Source organism: Physeter macrocephalus, chromosome 15 (assembly GCF_002837175.3).
Source record: "Physeter macrocephalus isolate SW-GA chromosome 15, ASM283717v5, whole genome shotgun sequence".
NCBI classification, from domain to species: Eukaryota; Metazoa; Chordata; class Mammalia; order Artiodactyla; family Physeteridae; genus Physeter; species Physeter macrocephalus.
Window position 1 is genome coordinate 7,021,965 of NC_041228.1, and position 20,610 is coordinate 7,042,574.

The following is a 20,610-nucleotide window of genomic DNA, read 5'->3' on the forward strand; positions in this document are numbered from 1 at the left end:
CTGCTTTGGGTCTTTGTTGCTGTGCGCAGGCTTTCTCTAGTTTTGGCGAGCGGGGGCTACTCTTCATTGTGGCGCGTGGGCTTCTCACTGCGGTGGCTTCTCTTGTTGCAGAGCACGGGCTCTAGGCACTTGGGCTTCAGTAGTTGTGGCGCACGGGCTTAGTTGCTCCACGGCATGTGGGATCTTCCCAGACCAGGGATTGAACCCATGTCGCCTGCACTGGCAGGTGGATTCTTATCCACTGTGCCACCAGGGAACTGAGATCCCACAAGCTGTGCGGCATCACAAAAAAAAGAAAAAGAGAAAAGAAAGAAAGAAGGAAAATACACATATCATAACTCTGCACCTTGATGAATTTTCACTATATACTCAGGGCCCAGATGGGCAATAGCATCCCCAGAACCTTCTCACTCCCCCTTCTAGTTGCTCACCCTGCAAGAGCATGAACACCATCCTGACCTCCAACACCCTCGATTGTAGCTCTGCCTGTGTTTGTACCTTATATAAATGAAATCATGCAGTACGTGCTCTTGGGTCTGGTTTCTCTTGCTCAACACTGTGTTTGTGAGATTCATCCATATTGTTGGGTGTGGCTGTAGATCGTCCATTTTTATTACTGTATTGTAGGGTTGGCATTCTACGGCTGGCAGGCCAAATTCAACCTTCCATCTGTTTTCATAAATAAAGTTGTGGGGGTTTTTGTTTTTTGTTTTTGTTTTTTTAAACATAGCCATGCCAGTTAAGTTCTGTACATGTCTGTGGCTGCATTCTGCACTGCACTACAGAGACAAAAGCTGAGAAGACCATAAGGTCCACAAAGCTGGAGATACTATCTGGCCTTTTATAGAAAAACCTCTGGGACTTCTATATAGTATCCCATTGTGTGACTATACTAACAATTATTTATTCATTTCACTGTTAACGAGCAGTTGTGTAGTTTCCAAGTTGGGGCTATTAAGAGTAGTGTGCTAAGAACATCTCTTAAATGTCTTTTGGTGAAACATGCATGTGCACTTATGTTGCGTCTGTTCCTGGGAGTGAATCTGTTAGATCATAGGGCAGGTGTGAGTTTAACCTTATCAGAAACCGTCCATCAGTTTTCCAAAGTGGTTGTGCCGTCACCTCTCCCGTGAGCGGTGTCCGAGAGTTCCACTTGCTCTATATGTTCTCTGCACTGGTATTTCCTGCCTTTATCACTTTAGCCATTTTCCCTGCTCCCATTTTGATGCTTCTCCTCTTTCTCTAAGTTATTTCTCAGTTTGTGGTTGGGCACCTCCAGGGTTAGAGCACTCACCGCATCTAGGGGGCAACTGTTTCATCTTTGGACACTTTGTTTTCTTAAGAAGCTCTTCTTCATAGAATCACCTTTTGGATATTTAAAGATCAACACGTGTGTCCCCACTGAACGCTGTCTTCTCCCAGGGAAAGAACACTAAACATTTCCAGCTTCTTTAAAGTCACTTGGAAAACATGGTTTGCGTGCCCTCACCATCCTGGATGCCTGGTGAACAACAGGCTTAGCATCTCTGGACCTCAGTTTACCCATCTGTAAAATAAGGAGGTTTGATTCAAAGATCTTTAAAGTCATTTTAACTCCAACATTCTGTGCTAAACCTTAACTTGGGGACCTTTGCAGAGATGCCCATATACATTTCTAAACAGGGGCCACCCTCCCCTGAATGTTCCTGTTAATGTTTATCTGCTGACAGTAGCAAATGGAGACATTTATTCATTCCATTTCTCTTCCTTCCGACATAGTTTCTGAGAGCCAAGGATGTTCCAGTTGTGGCAGAAGCAGCTCATGATGGTAAGACTGATCTGGGTTTCTCCTGTCATACACACAGCTCCAGCAGGAAGCAGGAGGGGAAAGTGGATTGTGTGCGGGGGGGGACCCCGTATCGTCCATGGGAGGCTGTAAGTGTGCCAAATGAACTTTAAGAAGGCGAGATCCTGGGAGATGTCAGCACTGATGAACTTCACCAGAGGCTGGAGGGTGACTCGGGAGGGAGGGGTTGATGCTTGCCCGAGCCTGGTCACTGGAGGATGGTAGCCTGAGGCATCGGGGGAATGCGGGTTTCACCCTCAACCTTCTCAGGATTATTCGTTTACAGCAAATGACTCCCAGGCCAGACTGCTCTCTGCTTTCTTTTTGACATAAGTGTCAGTGGTGTGTAAGGATGGAAGAACAGGTCAGTAAGTCTGGATGTCACCTCCCTCTGATATTTGAATTTTGCAGAGACCAGCCTAATTTTTTAAAAATTAATTAATTTATTTTTGGCTATGTTGGGTCTTCGTTGCCGCATGTGGGCTTTCTCTCGTTGTGGCGAGTGGAGGCTGCTCTTCGTTGCGGTGCGTGGGCTTCTCATTGCGGTGGCTTCTCTTGTTGCAGAGCACGGGCTCTAGGTGCATGGGCTTTATAGCTGTGGCCCGCAGGCTCAGTAGTTGTGGCGCACGGGCTTAGTTGCTCCGCATCACGTGGGATCTTCCCGGACCAGGGCTCGAACCCGTGTCCCTTGCATTGGCAGGTGGATTCTTAACCACTGCGCCACCAGGGAAGTCCGAGACCAGCCTCATTTAACTGACCCTAACACTGTCAAAATGTGAAGGCGGGACAGAGAAAATGAAAATACGAATTAGGTTTGCAAGATAATAAATTCCACAGTCTAGTAGGAATACAGCTTTGAATTTTTAAAAAGAAAACCTAGCTGTCATGTGTTAATTCATTTAAGCCTCACAATTTAAGCCCATGCAGTGGAGATGATCACCCTTGTTTTATGAATGGGGAAACTGAGACACTGAAAGCTTTAGAACTTGCCCAGTTTGTAAGGATGAAACCAGGATTACAAACTCAGGCTGTCTAGTTTTACAGGCATTACTCATAATCACGATTCTTTTCAATACAAGTACAGTTGCAGAGCACGGGCTCTAGGTGCATGGGCTTTATAGCTGTGGCCCGCAGGCTCAGTAGTTGTGGCGCACGGGCTTAGTTGCTCCGCATCACGTGGGATCTTCCCGGACCAGGGCTCGAACCCGTGTCCCTTGCATTGGCAGGTGGATTCTTAACCACTGCGCCACCAGGGAAGTCCGAGACCAGCCTCATTTAACTGACCCTAACACTGTCAAAATGTGAAGGCGGGACAGAGAAAATGAAAATACGAATTAGGTTTGCAAGATAATAAATTCCACAGTCTAGTAGGAATACAGCTTTGAATTTTTAAAAAGAAAACCTAGCTGTCATGTGTTAATTCATTTAAGCCTCACAATTTAAGCCCATGCAGTGGAGATGATCACCCTTGTTTTATGAATGGGGAAACTGAGACACTGAAAGCTTTAGAACTTGCCCAGTTTGTAAGGATGAAACCAGGATTACAAACTCAGGCTGTCTAGTTTTACAGGCATTACTCATAATCACGATTCTTTTCAATACAAGTACAATAATAGCGCTTCATGTTTGCAAGGAAACCTTCACTTGCAGGTCAGAATTGGAGGCCTGGCAGCTTGGCTAACTGGTGTTGGAATGGTGAGCTGATGAAATCCCAGGGCGGGGGGAGCTACGTAATCTGACTCTCCCCCAGTTTTACTGATGGGCTCAGGAATGGGTGTCTCAGGGTCACAGAGCTCACTAGTGTCAACTATACTGTCAATAATAATGACATAAAAAAAATTATTCCATGAAGGCAAGGAAGTTCCCAGAGGAAAGCTGGATGCTGTCACTGGGAGAAGGCCGGCCAGAAGAATGGACGTTCGCCATGGAGTGAGCATAACTTGTCCAAGGTCACACAGCCAACAAATGGCAGAATCAAACTTGAACTCAAATCCGTCTTACATCAAAGCTTAAGGTAAAAAAGATAGCCCCCTTTTATGCCAAACCGTGAATGACAGAATCTTCTCTCTTTTCTTTTCAGTCAAGCGTGTGGTCGGCTGGTTGTTTAGAAAGTAAATTCTTGGGTACACTTTATGAGTATTTTCTTGTGGTTCATGATGGAACGAACGGTAGATTTTATTAACGGTCCCAATTCTTCACTCTACCCTATGGTAACACCCTTTGTCCTGGGAATTTATCTTCTCTTACCAAAAAGCTGAGTACATTTCCCTTATTGTTGATTCTGAATTTGGCCATGTAACTTGCTTTGGTCAATGGGGTGGTAGAAGAGACTTGAAAAAGCACTTGACATTTCCACTTGCCCTTTTCGGCTTCTGCCATCACCATGAAAAGGACATACCTAGGCTAACTCACTGTCCCAGGAGGAAGATGGAAGCCACATGAAGCAGAGCTGCCCCAGCTAAGGTGTCCCAGCCAAGCTCAGCAGAGTCCCAGGCCCCACCCAACCGGAACACACAGGTTCACCCCAGTGTTCATTCCTTGATCCATCCTCCATCCTTCCACGCTCTCCCTTCCTTTAATAACTGTTTATTGGGTCTCCAGATGGGCCTGGCACCCTGCTAGGCTCTGGTAGTCCTCCTGTTTTTGTTTTCTTTTTAAAATAAATTTATTTATTTTATTTATTTATTTTTGGCTGTGTTGGGTCTTTGCGCGGGCTTTCTCTAGTTGTGATGAGCGGGGGCTACTCTTCGTTGCGGTGTGCAGGCTTCTCATTGCGGTGGCTTCTCTTGTTGTGGAGCACTGGCTCTAGGCACGTGGGCTCCGTAGTCGTGGCACACGGGCTTAGTTGCTCCGCGGCATGTGGGATCTTCCCGGATCAGGGATCGAACCCGTGTCCCCTGCACTGGCAGGCGGATTCTCAACCACTGCGCCACCAGGGAAGCGCAGTCCTCCTGTTTTATCCTCCTTGTTGCTGGGATCCAAGGCCACCCCTCCCCCCCACCTTTTGTTTACATTGCCCAGTTACTAATGCTTGCGGTTGGTTTACAGGATATTTATTATACTTATAAATCTATTAACTTTTTTTTTTTTGGCAAACTATTTAAATGCAACTGATAAACTTAAAACCTTATGAATCAAATGTCCTTAAACATTTACACACTTAGATTATCCTGTTTCACTACAACTTTCAGTCTAATATAACTTCTCCTGAATGCTTCAAACACCTTAACAACACAAAAGTTTTTACTGTACCCATACTTAAGCTTATTTGTAAAAATCAGAACTATGGATTTGACCAATTTCTTTGTTAGCTATATAAAACATATTTTTGTACTTTTCCAGGATTGTAATATCAGACCCGAAAGAGAAAGATTATCTCCTTCCCAGGTGCATGGAAATCACAGCCTCTGGATCACTGATTGATGGATTCTTAGTGGGAACACTGAATCCTTCAAGGTGAATCAGATGGCAGCAGGCTTTTGCTGGTTGGGATGCCCTCTCTCAGAGCAGGTTCAACTGCTAAGGCAACAGGGCTTAGCAAGTTCTTGCAATCTTCACTTCTATGTCTGTTGAATTTTGGGTACATGATGTTTGGCCTCAGTTTACAATTAACTTCATTATGCCTCATTAGCATTCATTATAATTAGCAGGGCCATAGAGCAGTTTAATCTATCAGCCATTCCCGTAGGACATCTGGCCAGTCCATTAACTTGCAACACCAATTATGAACGCTCTTTCTACTTGGTTATTTAGGAGACCACTGGTCTTGACCTGCCCTTCCTGGTTTGGGTACAGTTCCTACTCTTTCTGGAAATATTTGACTCACAGTAAACTTATCTGTTCTTCTCAACTTATATAGATATACCATTTCATAAACAGATACACCGAACTTCAGGTAAGGAACGGATTCCCATATTATGCCAAACTTACCTACTTACTAAAACACTCTGTTTTTATCCTTTCTTTGAGTTATAGCTAGCTTTGTCACTACACATGTTAACTTTTCCTTTTTTTAAAAAAAATATCAATTTATTTATTTATTTTTGGCTGCGTTGGGTCTTTGTTGCTGCGATCAGGCTTTCTCTGGTTGCAGTGAGGGGGGCTACTCTGCTTTGTGGTGTGCAGGCTTCTCATTGCGGTGGCTTCTCTTGTTGCGGAGCACCGGCTCTAGGCTCATGGGCTTCAGTAGTTGTGGCACACAGGCTCAGTAGTTGTGGCTCACAGGCTCTAGAGCACAGGCTCGGTAGTTGTGGTGCACGGGCTTAGTTGCTCCGCAACACATGGGATCTTCCCGGACCAGGGCTCCAATCCATGTCCCCTGCACTGGCAGGCAGATTCTTAACCACTGCGCCACCAGGGAAGTCCCTAACTTTTCCTTTTTGATCATTAAGGACTCATGGCTTTTCACAGATTCAACTTGTTCTGGTAAATCGACAACTGTAGACCCAGCTATTCTTTGTTATATGCAAGTTGTCACAGCCTGACCAGAGGGACCCCGTTTCCTTTTCAGTCAACTCCTTTGTCCTTTCAACAATAGCCCAGCAGTTTTGACAGCAGCCTGGTTTTCTGGCAAGAGCAAGTTGTCTCAGGCCATTCTGACTTGCCCCTGCTTCCAGATGTGGACTCAGGTCCTTTGAAGGAGCCCTGGGTACCGCTAACAAAAAATGGTATTGAGGTCAATGTGTGTGTGCTGAGGGTACAATATGTGCATGCTGGTGATGAGATGGCACACCATGGCCACTGAAAAGGAAGAACTAGAGAGGATGTTGCTTCCTAAGGTCATAATTATGTTCTTAAATTGCTCAAATCATTCTACTATTACAACCTCTTCTTTTATACAGTTTTAAATAGATTTTTCTCTATAACGTGCCTATTCAGATTCTAACACTTCACTCAGACTGTGATTATCCCAACCTCTGATTTTATCAACTTCTATGTGCCTCAAGGCCCATTATTTTGAGGTCACTCGTATGTATACTTTATCAGAACCTGCTTTCAAGAAAACATCTTATAAAATTATATATCTAAATTTTTCTCTTTTCCTGTAAATGCTCATTTGACATATACCTAGTAGACATAACTATAAAATTTTTGACACAAATGTATTCAATTATGTTAATTTATTATTATATAACCAAATGCCATTTCATGGTGATACATTTCTGGCACAAATTCACTCCCGTGCTAGCCTTGAGAGGCTGATGGACACCAGAGGGCCAGCTGGGAAGCTCATCTCCTCTAGGAACTGTCGTTGAAGCAGGATGCCATTAATAATACAAATTTGAGCAATTTATATTTAATTCCACTAATGCGCCTTCATTAATTGAAGGCATTTTGGGATAGTACGCAAATGGAAAGAATAAAGGTTTTTGCTGACTCAAAATGTGCAAATCACTCAGCAAAGCCAGGGGTGGATTCTTCTCTCCATTTGCAGATCTGGTCCCATAGAAAGGGACCGGCTCTTCGTCATTTCTGTATGCCTGCGGCCAGGCCAATTTTCAGTTCTCATAGGTGCTCAGTGATTCTTCTTTGAATAGAGAAGGAAGAAAATGCCATGAGAATAATGGAGAAAATCATAACTGGCCAAATCATTAACCCGGGACTGTCATTCATAATCCACAATTTCTTTTTTTAAAAATTTGACTTTATTAATATTCGGAGGCAATGGGGTTTTGAGACCAACTTTAAATTGCTTCATTTCCAAAATATATTTTGGTCACAACATCCAGGAGCAATCCATATGCTAATCAATAACTAACATTTAAACGCTGTCGCCAGAAAGGCAACCGAGCACAAAACCAATACTGTCAGCAACTCAGAACAACTCTAATCTCCTGACAGAATTCGATTCACAGCAAAATAGTGGTTATTGCAAATATTTATCGTTCTGAAAAGGAAAGCTCATCAGTGCAGCTTCTTGAGCAGTTCATTTGCAAATGAAGGACTGTGATGGGCTCCACCTCGCCATCTGTCTTGAGATGTAGGATGTGGTGGGTGGCAATAACCCTATGATTGCCTTGAAATTGGCCCTTTTGGGGGTGCAGTGGGTACTGCGGGCCCATCCCAGACGGCCATGTGCGGAGAATATTGGGCATGGAAAGTCCAGTTCCACACCTGGGATTTCACTGGCTTGCTGTGTGATCTCAGAAAGCCACCTAACCTCTCTGAACATTCCTTTTCTCTTCAAGAAAAGCACAATAATCAGATCTGTCCAATTTAGCCCTCCAGTTGTTGTGAGGATGAAACGAAGGGGCTGGGGGAGGAGATATCCCTGAACATATATTTAATGGACTGGGTAAATTTGGGGTCTTATAATGACTCTTTATTTCCCAAGAACAGGATTAAGGAGCAAGGCAGAATATTCCTGAGAAATCAGAGCGTCATCCTAAAGCTCAGTGTTCATGGGAGTTTTACTAACTGGGAAACAAGTGACAGTGGGAACAAATGTGCTCACTGAGTGACACTTCTGTGCAGTAGGAGCTGGGAAACAAGGATAAAAAAACCTGTGCTCATGAAGTTCACGGTCTAGCTCATGGGGACGGGGCTGAGCAAACAGAAACGCAACGGGTGTGGGGAGGGTGAAGAGAAGTGGGAGTGTGGGAACACACAGGCAGGAACTGAAGGACAGTTTCCCAAGTCGAGCAGCAATAGAGGGAAGGCTATTCCAGGAAAAGACAACTGGCGCAGATTAGCACTTCAAGAGAACCATAAAAATAAACCAGTATTTCCCAAATTTCTCACTTGAAGTTCACTTTTACATTTTTGGGGGCCTTGTCTCTGTACCACATGCACCATTTTTTTCTTCTTTTAATTTATTGGCCATGCTACGTGACATGTGGGATCTTAGCTCCCTGACCAGGGAGCGAACCCACACCCCCTGCATTGGAAGCACGAAGTCTTTTTTTTTTAATAGTATTTTTAAAAATTTTTATTTATTTACTTTTGGTTGCATTGGGGCTTCGTTACTGCGCACGGGCTTTCTCTAGTTGCATGGAGCAGAGGCTACTCTTCGTTGCGGTGTGCGGCCTTCTCGTTGCGGTGGCTTCTCTTGTTGTGGAGCACGGGCTCTAGGCACATGGGCTTCAGTAGTTACGGCACGCGGGCTCAGCAGTTGTGGCACACGGGCTTAGTTGCTCCGCGGCATGTGCGATCTTCCCGGTCCAGGGCTCGAACCCGTGTCCACTGCACTGGCAGGCGGATTCTTAACCACTGCGCACCAGGGAAGTCCTGGAAGCACTGAGTCCACTGGAACACCAGGGAGGTCCTGCACCATTTTAAGTTGACCAATTTTTAAAAATATAAGTTGGGTTTAAAAAGAAGACTTTATACATTACTACCATAAATGAAAAACATTGTTAAAACAAAAGCTAACCTTAAAAATATAGGCAACGGGAACTCAATTTATTCAATAAATTACTGTCAGGCTGTTCCAGATTCTGGGATTAAAGGGGCGACAAAGACGAGATGGAGATAAATTAATGTCAGGCAGTAATTGATACTAGGGAGAAAACAGAAAGTGACTTAGGAGGGTTACTTTGGATGGGGTGGTCTGGGAGGGCCCGCTTGGAGATATCATTTGAGCAGAGATCTGAAGGAAGTGGTAGACCAAAAGGAAGACGAGGTCATTACATCTCAACCAGATACTGTTGCCTGCAGAAAGAAGACTGTGAGCCAGATTCAGGGAGACGAGCAAGGGTTAGGGAGGCGTGCTCACACCCAACTGAGACTTTCTGCAAGGCAGGAGGACAGAGAGAAGGCAGTCATTCTGTCGAGGCGGTTCCAGTTGTTTAATTCAGTCTGGGTACTCCTAGCGGAAAGCATCCCACTTCAGGAAACACTGCAACCTTTGAGAGGGAGGCAGGCTGTTACCGCCCCGATGGACAAATTAGTAAACTAAAGCCAAGAAAAGTTAAATCGCTGGGAACTGGGACCGGAGCGCTGCCTTAACCTCGTCCAGCCCGGTGGAGTGCCGGGTTGGGTCCAAGGATGGGCCGGCAGGTAGATGCTGGCTCTGGCAGCACTGTGAAGACTCCCAATCCTCCAATCTGCATTCCACGCCTCTCCTTAGCCCCTTCCCAGGAGAGGCTCAAAACCCGGAGCGACGGAATCTGCGGAGCGGGACACAAAGCACGACCGACGCAGCCGAGCATGCGCAGCAGCCCCGCCCAGCCCGGCCGCTCTCGCCGCTGGGGGAGGGTCATCCGAGACTGACGTCCGCGACGCCCCGGGAAGAGGAGGGCGAAGACTCCATCCGCCATGTTGGATGCCGCAGATTCGCCATAACCGCGCCGGCTCTTTTCTTAAAAAAATAAAAATAAAAAGCGAAGCATCAGCGGAGCGCCCCGCCTTCTCGGTCGGCGCGGGAGGGGGCCCGGAGGAGCCCGAGGCTTTTTTTTCTTCAGCGGTGGAGGCGTTGCCATGGAGACGCGGGCGGCAGGTGAGCCGGGCTGGGGGTTGGGGTGGGGATGAGGTGGGGGAGGGGCGCGGCGCGGCGCGCGGGAAGCCGTTTCGAGCTGGGAGTCGGGAAGAAGCGCGCAGGCCGCTGGGCGGCGGAGGGATCCGAGGCCCAGGGCGGAGAGCGGACGTAGCGGCGTCCTACGACGGCACGTTATATCGCTGGCAGTATCCCGCCGCCTTGGGTTTTTATTAAAAAAAAAAAAAAAAAAGTAACGAGGGTGCTAACGGAAGAACGAGCAAGGGAAAGCAGTGCGCTCGCGCGTGCGGGGCCGTTTCCGGGGCAACGGGCGGGGTCGGGGCGCGCGCTAGCGACCCAGCGCAGGCGTCCTGGCGGGCGGGAGGTTCGAATCCGATGCTGCTGACTCTGTGGCCGCGTGGGCCTTGGCTCGGTCTCCTTGTTGCCTGGCCTCAGTTTCCTCCTCTGTGAAATGGATAGTTCCTTTAGACCCATGTACTTGGCCAGGATGTTTTGAAGGGAAAGGGTTCCACCGAGCTGCTGAGGGAAAGTTTCTTTGTGTCCTGTAGAGGGAGCCATAAACGCCAGGGATTAGCTGGCTACTGCTGGTAACCCAGTAATACCCTGTGATAAATTGTAATTTATTTATTTATAAATTTATTTATTTTCGCTACGTTGGGTCTTCATTGTTGTGCGCGGGCTTTCTCTAGTTGCGGTGAGCGGGGGCCACTCTTCGTTGCGGTGCGCGGGCTTCTCATTGCGGTGGCTTCTCGTTGCGGAGCACGGGCTCTAGGCGCGTGGCCTTCAGTAGTTGTGGCTCGCAGGGCTCTAGAGCGCAGGCTCAGTACTTGTGGCGTACGGGCTTAGCTGCTCCGTGGCATGTGGGATCTTCCCGGACCAGGGCTCGAATCCGTGTCCCTTGCATGGGCAGGCGGATTCTTAACCACTGCACCACCAGGGAAGGCCGATAAATTGTAATTTAGCCTCTACTTGCCGCCTAGCTCTGTGGGCCCTTGTTCCTCACTCTTTAAAGTTAAGCTGACATGCCACCTCCTCCAGGCAGCCGTCCCTGGCTTCTTGGGCGACGCAGCCTTTCCGCTGGCTGGATGCAGGACCGCGAATGGATCTTCCACTGAACACCTGGTCAAAGCCCCTTAACGTTGACCTTGGGGCTCCTTCCTGTGTAATTAACAGTAAGCATCTACACTGGGGCACTGACCTCATGCTTTTTGCTACAGTTTTCCCGACACCTCTAATTTGTGTGTCATTTACTGACGAGGAACAAAAGTTCAGAGAGGTCAACTTCATACAGTTTAGAAATGGCAGAGTTGAGGCTTTAAAAATCAACTTCCTCTGACTTGGGATGAAATCCAAACTTCTGGGTGTCTGCCTGGCTTGTACTTCCAACCCCTGGATCAGCGCCTGGCCCCGATTGGGTGCCCAGGGTGCGTTTATTGAATGGAAGAATGAATGAACTATCTGACTGCCTCCTGCCCCCTTCCAGCCTGGTTCCCTGGCAGAGCCCAGTGACTTCGGAAATATAAGCTTAGTGTCACAGGGCTTACCCTCCACAACTGCCTCTCCAGCTTCATCTTTTGAGCCTACCGGTTCATACCAAAGCAGCTATACTGAGTGTCCTGCATGCTGAGGGCTGCAGAAGACACCTAGAGCTTATGTTTGCTGGGTGTTTGGTGCCCAAACCCCGGGGGCACTTTTCTTGGCTTCTTCAGTTCAAGCCAACAGCTTTGCATGACACTCCTCTCGACATGCCAGGCAGAGATGGTAAAGAGTCCTTTGACCCTTGGTCCTGCCCTCATCCCATTGTTGTGTCAGATTCCACCAAGTGTGTGTGTGTGTGTGTGTGTGTGTATGTGTGAAGTGATGGAACAGACCTAGAGCCGGAGTGGTGGGTCAGGAACTATGCCAGGCATTCTTTCTGACAATGATGATGTTACGAGTCCAAGCTTGTACTGTTTGCTGCACGACAGGTCAATAAATCAAGAGATGAGTTTTTTGGGCAAGGAATAGTGACTTTATTTGGAAAGCCAGCAGACTGAGAGGATGGTGGACTCGTGTCCCAAAGAACCATCTTACCTGAGTTAGAATTCAGCCTTCTTTTATACCCAAGGTAGAGGGCGTTTGGTTGGTTGCTGCGAACTTCTTGGTGCTGGTATCTGTTGTTCTTGCAGCTGTGCACCTAGGTCTGGTCACAGTGTTCCTATAAACCTCCAAGACAAATGGTATCCTGTGTGTCGTGACTTTTTATCTTTGTGTGAATGGAGAAGTGTTGTACCTTTAAAGGTCAGAGCCTTGAGAATGGACTAACCTGTATATTTTAGGCAACATTTTTAACTTGTAGCAAAAGCAAGAGAATAAAAAGTTTAAAGGAAAAAAATCAGATCCAATATGGAGTCAGATTTGTTCTTCCCTGTTATACTCTCTTCTCTGTTTGGTGCCTTCCCTCTCCCAAGACATTGGGCTACTGCTGATGATACACGACATGCACTGCCCACCTCTCCTCTTCTGGAGTTCACTTAACAGTTTTTTTTTAAAAAAACCTGGCACTTGTAGTTTCCTTCAATTTTCAGCTGTAATAAGTGACCAAAAATCATGTTTTAAAATACGTTGCTGGGCTTCCCTGGTGGCGCAGTGGTTGGGAGTCCGCCTGCCGATGCGGGGGACGCGGGTTCGTGCCCCGGTCTGGGAGGGTCCCGCGTGCCGCGGAGCGGCTGGGCCCGTGGGCCATGGCCGCTGGGCCTGCGCGTCCGGGGCCTGTGCTCCGCAGCGGGAGAGGCCGCGGCAGTGAGAGGCCTGCGTAACGCAAAAAAAAAAAAAAAAAAAAAAAGTTGCTGTTAACTTGTGGTCAGCTAATTCCTGAAAAGAGTCTCCTGTTTTGCTTGGTTGTTGGGTTAACGTAGGAGAGCCAGTAAGATGAATGATAAGATGGAGTCGCATTTGGTCTCTAAGGTCCAGCTTTTTGATGGTAAGCCAGCCGCGATGGTCATTGCCGTGAACTGGAGACCTGTTACCGCACTGCTCCCTTCTCAGCCGGTTTCCCATTTACCTTATAAAACGGTTCCTGTGTCTTTTCTTCCCTTACCTTACAATTTACATAACAACTTTTCAAAGACAGCTATTCTTCAGTAGAATTAAGTTTCTGCCTAGGGCAAGGGCAGTCAAGAATTGGGTATATTAAAAAGACTCTCCGTAATTGCATTTCCTTTGTAGATAGTTTCATGCATGCTGCTTCTGAAAACCTCCCCAGCAAGAGGGGCTGATTTAATTATGTAGAAGGAATTTAGCCTAGAGCTGTTTTCTCTTTGTTAGCAGCTGTTTATTCTGTTAAACTTTCACTGTCTTTGCCATTTCTCAAGGGCAGGTGTCAACTTTAAGGGCTGGAACAGTCTGGAGGGTGGAATGAACACGTGCTCCGGGGCCAGAGATCTGCTACTCACCAGATTCCTGACCTGAGGGAGTCACATAACTCATGGAACCCACCGCTTCGTCTGCAGGAGACATGACCTGCCCACTACCTGGGTTATGGTGCACTGTAGATGCTGTGGGCACTGTTCTTTATCCCTTTCACCGAGACCCCAGTCTCTCTGCTTTGCAGCTTAGTGCATTGAGATCTACTTGCTCCTTGAAAACAGCTGTGGTTGGAAAGTGGGATAGACTTTGATTGGTTAAAAAAAAATTTTAATTATTTATTTATTTATTGCACTGTGCAGCTTGCGGGATCTTGGTTCCCTGACAAGGGATTGAACCTGGGCCCCCGTAGTGAAAGCGCTGAGTCCTAACCACTGGACTGCCAGGGAATTCCCACTGATTGATTTTTTTTTTTTTTTTTAAAGAAAGAAAAGTAATCTGGGGGTGAAACAAATTGTCATGTTAAACAGCTATTGTAGGTTTGAAGTTACGTCCTTTTTTTTTCAAGGAACAAAATATATAATTATATGCTTATAAACAGATTATGCTTGGCATATTAATAGAAAAGGGATTTTACCTTGGGTGACAGATTTTTCTTCTTTTAAATCATGTAACAAATGGAGCCACAAATTTTTGAACTCTGGAATCTGGCACGTTTGTGCCCCAGTTGGGTCTGGGCCGAGGCAGGATGGGAAGGGTGGGGTCCGGACTTCAGAGGCAGCTGCTGGCCTTGTTGGGGGTGTAGGGAGATGAGGGGACCAAATCAGCCACTGCGTCTGGAGCCAAGGAGCAGGGGGCTTTGGGAGCCGCATTCTGGAAAAAGAGGGTCTTGGAGGTCCCGGCAACCTGGAGGACCTTGTAAGTCAGCCCCAAGCCTCCTGTAGGGCCCTAGCTGGCTTCCTTCTTTCTGTTAGATATTTTTTTCCCATCTCTGCCAGCAGGCCTCTTCTTCTGGGGCCACCACCACTTCTCTGCCCCTTAGGATTCTCCCTTCCTCCCTCCCTTCGCCCCTCCCATCCTTCCTTCCTTCCTTCTTTCTTCCTTTGTTTTTCTTCCAAGCAGATTCCTTGGTTCACCCAAATGTTTGTGCCAAAGTTTGTGCCGGGAAGTGAGAATGCAGTCAGGTATGATTCGCTGTTTCCTCCTGAGGATCTCATACAGTCCTAGCAGTGGAAAACCGATCCTTTAGGAGATGGTGCCAGAGACTGTGATGGAAGTAAGCCCTGAGAGTTGAAGGCCTGAGGGGGTGCGGTGCACCTAGCCCAGCCACTTAGTTACTGTGATCCTTTGTTGAAAATAACATGGGGGTCCATTTCTGAGCTCTCTGGTCTGTTCCACTGATCTATTTGTTTATCCTTCATCAGCACCGCACTGTGAATTACTGTAGCTTTCTAGTAATTTCTGAAGTTACGAAGAATAAATAGGAGGACATTTTCTGGAGGGGCAGAAATGCAGGCAGGAGCAAGACCCGGCATCGGGTGCTGTAACGGGGCATCTCAGGGGTGATGGCCCTCACCCCAAGGCAGTGGGTGTGGGAGTGGAGGTTTGGGGCGGATTTAGAGAAATGGACCAGGGTAAAAACCCATAGGACTGGTGATTGAGTGGATTTTAGCTTAGAGACCAGCCAGCCTTCATCTGTGTTTGGTTTCAGGGAAAGAGCAGTGATGAACCGAACAGGCACAGGGATATGAAACTTTCCAGGCTCCATACACACAGCCGTGCTCCCTTATTCTCAATTCCCTCCTGCCGTGGTAGAGAGAAGAGCTTTTGAATTCTGCCCCCTGTTTTTATTTCTGAGTTGGTGCAGGGCTTGCTGGGTCACTGGAAGCACCTCAGAGAGACCCTCCCTGGGGACTGAGGCCCTTCCCTCCACTCTGAAGAGGCCCCTGGAGCCGAAGTTCTGTGCAGCCCTGCCCCAGGACGGCCATGGGGCAGCCCTTACCCATCACTGGGCGGGAGTCAGAGGACCCAAGAAGTTTTGGTTTTACCGGGATGTGGGTTGGCTGGCGGCTGACCCACCCTGAGCCACTCTTTCTTCCCCAGCCCTTAGTCTTTCTTGTCTGTTTCTCTGGGAAGTGTGAGTTGACTGCCTTGGTTAACCGTAGCCTCGGGGGTTCTTACGTGAACGTTCTGGAAATGCTCTAGTCCTCACAACAAAGGACATGCAGCATTTGTTAACCTTAAACATTGATCTCTTTAAGCTTTTAACTGTGTTTTGAATTAAATGATATTGATAATTTTGGAGTTTACAGTCTTTTAGGAGGGACAGGCTAAACAAATAAATAAATACAGCGTTAAAAACATGATTACAGATTGCGGTAATTGCTTCAAAGAGGAGGATGGGGGGGAGTGGGCAAGAGAAAATAATGGGGACCTAATTTATATTGAAGGGGATTTAAGAAAAGCCTCTCTGACAGACTGAGGTTGGAGCTGAAACTTGAAGCATGAGGTTCTGGATTTAAAAAAAAAGTTTGGTAATCAGAAAGCAGGCACTCGCCAGCCCTCTCCACTTTGCAGAATTGCAGGCAGCTCAGGACTAGCTCCCTGAGGCCGGAGTTCTCCTTTGCGCTTTATCGCCCCCTAGGGGACATGCATGGGAAAGGCCCTGCGGAAGTGGAGATAGCCTAGGAGACAGCTGTGCCTGCAGAGGTGGCGGCCGCACGTGGGGACTGGCCTGGCCGCCGTGTGGGCGCTGTCCCGGCGGCGGGCCCCGTCAGGCATGGCAGGGCATGGCTGAGACCGGGACGCTGGACCTGCAGGGGAGGAGGTCCAGGGGCCACCGCTGGCATGGTCAGAGGCAGTGGGAGGAGCTGGCCTTGCCAGGGTCACCCTAAGGCTGCACGAGCCGGAGCCGAGTCAGGGGAGGACAGGCTGCCTGACCTTCTAAAGGTCCCTGTCCTGTGAAAGGAGTGGCAGCTGCGCAGACCCGCTGAGGGGCAGGTCAGGCACTGGCTGGGAGTCTGGGCTCTCTGTCCCTCCCAAGGCAGCAGTCTGTGAATCTGGGCCACAAATAAAACCACAGTCACTTTAAATTGTGTTCACAAACACCATGGCGTTATTTGTTTATGTTTCTGGAGTTTGTGTCTTTTGCTCATTTCTAAATGTGCTTCACGTACATAGTGTGTGGTATATATTCGGCATTCATTCAATGTTGAACTATGAGACTAAGTTAAAAATTACTTTTTTCCCTAGTGAAAAACTGAATAGCCCAGGTATGTGGAGAACACACCTAATGCTTACTTCATATATTGGTGACCAGGAAGAACGGACCAGATCATTCTGGTAGGCTGGAGCTGGGTGGCTGGTGGGCTTTGGAAAATTCTTCTTTTCCCTGTGGCTCTTGCTTAAATTTAAAGCTCTGTTCTGGAATTTGAACAGACCTTAGACACGTCTGAATATTAGAGGGCAGTTCTTTCTTCCTGAATTGATTTGCAAGTTCAAAATACTTTGTAACTGAGACGACTGGCAGGCTTTCATGATAAGTAAAGCAGGTATTTAAAATTTGATTGAAGTTGGGGGCTTCCCTGGTGGCGCAGTGGTTAACAATCTGCCTGCCAATGCAGGGGACACGGGTTTGAGCCCCGGTCCGGGAAGATCCCACATGCCGCGGAGCAGCTAAGCCCGTGTGCCACAACTACTGAGCCTGTGCTCTAGAGCCCGTGAGCCACAACTGCTGACCCCGGGCGCCTAGAGCCCGTGCTTCAGTGAGAAGCCCGCGCACCGCAACGAAGACCCAATGCAGCCAAAAATAATAAATAAATAAACTTATTAAAAAAATAATAAAATTTGAAGTTGTGTTTGCATGTTTCCCACATCTTGCTTCAGTTCCTGCCCAGGCTGTTATTTTATCTCCTTTGATTATGACCTCAGGAGCCTGGAGCAGACAGCCAGCGTCTAAAGCCTGTGACGGTAATAAATGAAAATGTTCTTCTGCCTCTTTTTCAAGAGTGTGGACAGTAACTCTGGTCGGCAAGGTCTAAGCTTCCTAATTCCTTGTCTCCATTTTCCTAACTCTGTGGGTCCCAAAGATTTCGGGGTGCTGGAGGCCCTCTCCTGTCTCACTGGCTGTCGGGGAGTGGGACTTGCAAACCACATTTCTCTGATCTGCAGTGAAAAAGTTGCCAGGTGTCCTGGAAATAATGTGAATACTGGATCTGTGTTCTAGTCCAGACTGCGATGTGCCGGAAGTGGGAAATACACATCAGATTTTGAATACTTAGTACGACAGCAACATCAAAAGAATGTGAAATTTCTCATCTCTCTTTTAAAAATGGATTATAAGTGAAGTGATAATATTTTGGATATACTGGGGTAACAAAACATTATTAAAATTAATTTTACTTGTTTCTTTTCATTTTAACGTGGCTGCTTGAAAATTTGAAATCACACCAGTGGTTCTATTTCTTTAAAAAAATTTTTTTTACATTTAAATTTATTTATTTATTGTTATTTTTGGCTGCGTTGGGTGTTTGTTGCTGCACGTGGGCTTACTCTAGTTGTGGCGAGCAGGGGCTACCCTTCGTTGCGGTGTGCGGGCTTCTCATTGCGGTGGCTTCTCTTGTTGCAGAGCACGGGCTTTAGTGGCTCTGCGGCATGTGGGATCTTCCCGGACCGGGGCTCGAGCCCGTGTCCCCTGCATTGGCAGACGGATTCTTAGCCACTGCGCCACCAAGGAAGCCCCAGTGGTTCTATTTCTGTGGGACAGCACTGGCCTGGATGGGGCGCTGGGCCTCTTGAGCCATGGTGGCTGCCCTCCCAGAGCTTCTGCAGAGAGCCACACGTGTGTGCGTCTCCCCATGCAAGGCAGTGACCCGTGCACAGGGACCCAGCTGCCATCTGCAGGAACTTGCCCAGTATGTACAGCAATGGTGTGCGTGCTGAGCCCTGCCCACCTGCCTGGTGGGTTGTGTTCACAAGCCCCTCTCAGCCATTCTAACCAGCTCTGCTCTGCACCTGCGTCACGTGCAGCAGTCCACAAAGCCCTTTTCCCAGGATCCCTCCACATGGTGACCCCTGCCTCCACCGTCCTCATGAGGTCAGCAGGGCGGCTGCAGTTGCCACTGCGGGTTTCTAGCCAGGGACCTATGGGCTCAGGAAGGGACGGGTCCCTCCAGCCAGGCAGAAGTGGCCACGTGGGTGGGGTTGGACCTCGGAGCCTCTGTCCTGAGGCCCAGTGCTGAAGCCGGTTCCAGGCAGCCCTTTACCTTCCGAAGTTAAGACCAATGGTGCCTCCACCACAGAAAGGAACCAAAATAAACTAAACCAGCAAAAACCCCAAACCGGAAACTCAGAGGCCTGGTGATGGTGGCAGCCCTGGGCATTGCAGTCCCCCTAAAATATACCGCCAAACGGGAGAGGATTTTGCACATTTTGTTTTTCCCATGGAAACGATCCCGGAGACTCGGTCGCTTTGGAGGCATGGCGTCAAGAGTTCTGGGGCCACCTCGGTGATTTGCACAAGGGGAGCTGTGGTGTCAGAAGCGTTCACGGGGGCTCCCACATCCTCAGAGCTTCCCACACATCCGCTGGGGTGGGACGGTGCTGCCACTTAGAGAACTGGGTGATGGGGGCGCAGTTTCTGTTTACGTAAAATTATTTGTGGTACTTTCCGAAGGAAAGGGCCCTGGGGCTGCTCTTCAGCTATGATTATGTTAAATGTGAATAGTAGACTCTATTGCCCGGGGCTCTCACTTTGAGAGTGCTTAAAAATAACTTAGAAAAATTATGTCAAGTTTCAACATGGAAGAAATGCGTATGCATAAAATTATAATGCAACTGTTGGCCCAGCCTTAATTATAGCTGATACTGAGCCTTTCTCATTTTATTTTGTTAATCCTGTTTCAACAAAGGAACACCCATGGGCTTTCTCCTTTGCATTTAATAGAAATGTTGACTTTGTGAGCTGTAGAAGTGGGCATGCTCATCAGCATTTCATGAGCTGCACGGTAATAATACCACAAATTAGGGTGTGCATTTATTGGAACTTCAGCCCACTGAACCTCAGACCCGGGAGGGCACCTTGGAGGTGATCCATGAGTGGGGTGGCAGGCGGGAGGGCAGGTGCATACCGGGCCCCTCCAGGCCATGGGGGAGGTTGGAGCCGTCTGCACACCCTGGCTTCTGTCCAGGTGGCTCTGTCTGTCTCCCTGTAAATTAGCCTCTGGGTGAGGCTCGGAGACCAGGTTCCACTTTAAACCATGCGAAGGCCACTTCCCACTGGGGCCTGGAGAGGTTCAGAGACTTAACGCAGACTGCGGAGCTGGGGCTGGTTAGGGGCTGGGGACCCAGGTCCTGACCCAGACAGGTGCCCTTCTATGGTTTCATGTGATATGGTGCCTCAGAGGTGTCGGTCACCGGGCTGGGAGTGTCCTGCAGTCCTCCTGCAGCCCCAGCAGATGTAGAAGCGGAAGCTCAGGAGGGAGGCCAAGAACACATGGCCCAGGTGGGTTCACGGCCAGGTCTGGCCTTCTCACCTCACTTTGTCATTTTAAATAAGAGATTCACTTGTGAATCAGAATCCCCTTTTCCCCCTATATCTTTCCCTTTAAAATTTGATGTTTAAGTTTTAAAAAATTGATGTATAACCTATACATAGAAAGGTGTTTATTGAAGAGACGAACAGCTCTGTGAATGTTAGCAGACTGAATTCACTGTGAGACCAAACGGAACTGGGGCAGAAGCCCCCGGCCCCAGCCCCGCCAAGGGAAACCCGGCCTGACTCAGTGCAGAGAAGTCGACCCCTTTTGTGCATCAAGTGGTGACTTGTCATTTAGGACAGGCATCAGGCCGGCCTGGGCTGTGCTGCTGCTGTGTGCTCACCTGCTCTGTGACCTCGCAGTCCCCTCCCTGGGCTCAGTTTACTCATTTGCAAATGGGGATAGCAGCCTCTCCCTCACTGGATTAATGTGAAGATTAAGTGGGTGGCGGGCAAAGCACAGAATCGCAG

At 48.0% G+C, this 20,610-nt stretch overlaps 1 protein-coding gene across 35 annotated transcripts in view; it reads left to right on the top strand.

Annotated features, from left to right (window-relative positions):
* Positions 1 to 20,610, top strand: part of ZFAT (zinc finger and AT-hook domain containing) — a 264,652-nt gene that overhangs the window by 94,582 nt on the left and 149,460 nt on the right. For 28 of the 35 annotated variants that reach the window (XR_008619456.1, XR_008619457.1, XR_003683319.2 and 25 more), the window contains 5 exons: positions 1,759 to 1,807; positions 2,112 to 2,189; positions 3,678 to 3,839; positions 5,685 to 5,720; positions 9,894 to 10,262. Coding sequence is in view for 29 of the 35 variants with exons in the window: in XM_055091063.1 (XP_054947038.1) it covers positions 10,244 to 10,262 (19 nt within the window). In the remaining 6 variants the exon portion in view is untranslated. Of the gene's footprint in view, positions 1 to 1,758; positions 1,808 to 2,111; positions 2,190 to 3,677; positions 3,840 to 5,684; positions 5,721 to 9,893; positions 10,263 to 14,723; positions 14,881 to 16,856; positions 16,947 to 20,610 lie in introns of those variants that run through there. The other 7 variants (XM_028500260.2, XM_055091053.1, XM_055091060.1 and 4 more) reach the window with 4 other exon arrangements.